Source organism: Egretta garzetta, unplaced genomic scaffold, assembly GCF_000687185.1.
Source record: "Egretta garzetta isolate BGI_Z169 unplaced genomic scaffold, ASM68718v1 scaffold853, whole genome shotgun sequence".
In the NCBI taxonomy this organism is placed as follows: Eukaryota; Metazoa; Chordata; class Aves; order Pelecaniformes; family Ardeidae; genus Egretta; species Egretta garzetta.
The window spans coordinates 7,315-10,311 of NW_009259244.1; the positions used below are offsets into that span (position 1 = coordinate 7,315).

Here is a 2,997-nt window from a genome sequence, read left to right on the forward strand (position 1 = left end):
AGCCAGGGCTTTCTGGCGCTCGTGGATCTTCTCGTGGCGCAGGAGGTGAGTCTTGCGGGTGAAGCATTTCTTGCAGGTGGCGCAGCAGTAGGGCCTGTCCGCCACGTGGGTCTGCAGGTGCCGCTGAAGGGAAAAGGTACAAGAGAAAATCTTTTTGCAAAGGCTGCATTTCTGCGCAGGCTTCCTACGAGACCTGGGGCTCTGCTGTCGGGAGAAGCACGCGCCAGACAGGTTCCCTCTGTCCAGCTCCTCCCGGGCCGGGCCCAGCCAGGGCCCCCCGGCGTAGGTCCCGCTGCCCAGGCTGTGGGCGTCTCCGCAGAAAACCCCGCAGAACTTCCTCCTCGGCCGGATCCTCAGCTCCGGGTGGACGTTCCCCCAGACCTTGGCCCCGAAGGCCCTGTCCTTGACGTGGATGCTCTGGTGAAGGTCCAGGTGGCGTTTGTCGGCGAAGCTGATCTCGCACGTCGTGCACTCGTAGGGCCCCTCTTTGGCGTGGCTCCGCTGGTGGATGATGAGGTTGATTTTCAGACGGAAACGCTTCCCGCACTCGGTGCAGGGGTGCGACCACTCACGCACATAGCCGCGCCGGCAGTTGCCCATCAGCAGTCTGCTGCTCGTGCACCGGCTCGGCTTCTTCTTGCTCTTGGCCTTGGCCTGCTCGGTTTTGGAGCAATTCTCGATGTCTGGGCCGGGAGAGGGCGCAGAAACCTCTTGCAACGCCTTGGGTTCCTCTTCCTTCACCTTGACATTCTGAGGAGAAGCCCCTTCGCGCGCCATTTCACTTCCCAGCGAAGAGCTTTCCTCTGAAAGGGAACAACACAGGCACTGGTCACCAACTGGGCGGCAGCCGCACCCAAGGGCTGGTGGTGAACGGCTCTTTTCCAAACTGGCAACCCGTCACGAGTGGGGTCCCCCAGGGATCGACACCAACGCTATTCAGTGTCTTCATAAGCGATCTGGGTAACGGGATCGAGCGCAGCCTGATGAAGTTTGCGGACGACACCAAACTGAGTGGGGACGTGGACACCCTGGAAGGGATCCCCCCCCGCAGGAAGATCTAGAGAGGCTGGAAGAGTGGGCTAACAAGAACCTAATAAAGTTCAACACTGGCAAGTGTAAGCTCTGGCACCTGGGAAAACACAATCCAGGAGTGTGGCACAGGCTGGGATCCACCCGGCTGGAGAGCAGCTCTGTGGGAAGGGACCTGGGGCCGAAAAGCTCCATAGGAGAGAGCAGAGCACTGCTGCGGCCAAGAAGGCCAACAGGGTGCAGGGGGGCATCACCAAGGGCATCACCAGCAGAGGTAAAGGAGTCATCATCCCACTCTGCTCAGCGCTGGCCAGGCCACACCTGGAATCCTGGGTCCAGTTCTGGTCCCCGTTGGACAAAAAAAGCTTTGGGCAGGCTGGAGGGATCCAGAGCAGGGCCACTGAGGGGATCCAAGGGCTGGGAAGCCTCTCTCAGCCGTACGGGGGTGGGCTGGACTCCGTTTGGACAAGGAGTCCCATGGAGAGGATAAGGGGGAATGGGCACAAGTTGCTCTTGGGGAGATTCTGACTGGACACGAGAAGGAAATTTTTCCCCATGAGAACAGTCACCCACTGGAATAATCTCCCCAGGGGAGGGGTTGACTCCGCCACATTGGGCACTGTCAAGCCTCAGCTGGGCAGGGTGCTGGGCCATCTCATCTGGACTGGGCTCTTGCCCGGAAAGGTTGGACCAGATGAGCCTGGAGGTCCCATCCAACCTGGGATTCTATGGTTCTATGATTCACTCACGCTCTCAGGACAAACCCGGGTTGTGGCCAAGTCCCAAAGCACCGAGCAGGCTTTTAGCAATAAAGGAGCAACCAACACACCGAGAACGTGCTTTGGAATGGTGCCAGCGCCACCGCGGTGTCCTGCCTGCACACCCCGAGTGGCCCAGCCTGGTCTCAGGGGTCAGATCTCTTCCCCCCAGGAAGAACCAGGCCGCGGCGCCATCGGGGCCGGTGGCACAAAGGGATCCCACCTCTAAAACCCCAACACCAGCGATGGCCGCAAGACGTAGCAGGAGAAAAAGGTCACCGAAGAGCAACCACCTGGAGTACGCCAGGCTCTGCCACGCTTGGGTCTGCAAGCCAACGCCGAACGCAGGCCGACCGGCCCCCAGGGGGGCTGCACAGCGACGAGAGTCATGGTGAATTCTCCACGCACACCCCCCCAGCCAGGCCACCCAGCCGGCGTGAGCCATGCCCAGACCCCGTGCCGTTTAACTCCGCACGCCAGCGCCAGGACAGGCTCCGAGTCCCCAGCAGAGGGAAGTGCTCTGCACGTCTGCTCGGCAAAGCTGCAGGACCAGAACAGAGGGTGGGTGCCTGCACGGGGCCGCCCCCACTTCCGACACCCCCTGCTCCCCACCCTGCTCCCGGCACAGAGAAGAGGGCTGTGCCACGGGCAGCGTTAGGCCACCTGAGCTCAAGGCCGGCTCTACCGTTACGCCGCAGAGCTGGAGGAAGGAAGCGCGCTACAGCTGCCAGCTCCCCCCCAATTCCTGACAAAGGGACCCCCACCTGGGGTGCTGGGCTCCCCGCAGGGGTGACAGGGCTGAGACGCCCAACAGCAGAGGCCTCCCTTGCCCCGTGATAAAAAAAACAGGTCTGGAGCTTTCTTCTCCCTCCCCGTGTCAAGGATGTTGGCGAGCTGGGGGCTGTTTCCTGCCTGCAGGGCTCCGCGTCTCCCCGGCACCGGGTTACTCACTGGTGCTGGACTCAGCTGGGTCCTCCTCCATCCCTGCCTCATCTTCCCGGCGCAGCTCCGCTTTTTGGGCACTCAGGGACATGACGTTCATCAACAGGATGGGCAGTTCTGTTTCCAGAAGAGAGCAACTTTAAACACCTGTGGAGAGCTCACATCTTCCCACTGCGGCGCGATGCCAACCGGAGGCGTGCTGGGAGCGCGCAGAAGAGCCAGGGAAAGCTGCGGCTGCAGGGCAGGGACCGTGCCCCTGTGCTGGGCA

The 2,997-nt window shown here is 61.7% G+C and overlaps 1 protein-coding gene across 1 annotated transcript in view; it reads right to left on the reverse strand.

Annotated features, from left to right (window-relative positions):
* Positions 1 to 3: 3 nt before the first annotated feature.
* The window catches only part of LOC104123767 (zinc finger protein 777-like), a gene marked incomplete at its 3' end in the record, with an annotated part of 12,743 nt that continues 9,749 nt past the window's right edge, over positions 4 to 2,997 (reverse strand). Inside the window, exons 5-6 of the mRNA XM_035891648.1 lie at positions 2,739 to 2,846; positions 4 to 803 (exon numbers count right to left, since the gene is read on the reverse strand). Coding sequence (XP_035747541.1) covers positions 4 to 803; positions 2,739 to 2,846 — 908 coding nt within the window. The remainder of the gene's footprint in view (positions 804 to 2,738; positions 2,847 to 2,997) is intronic.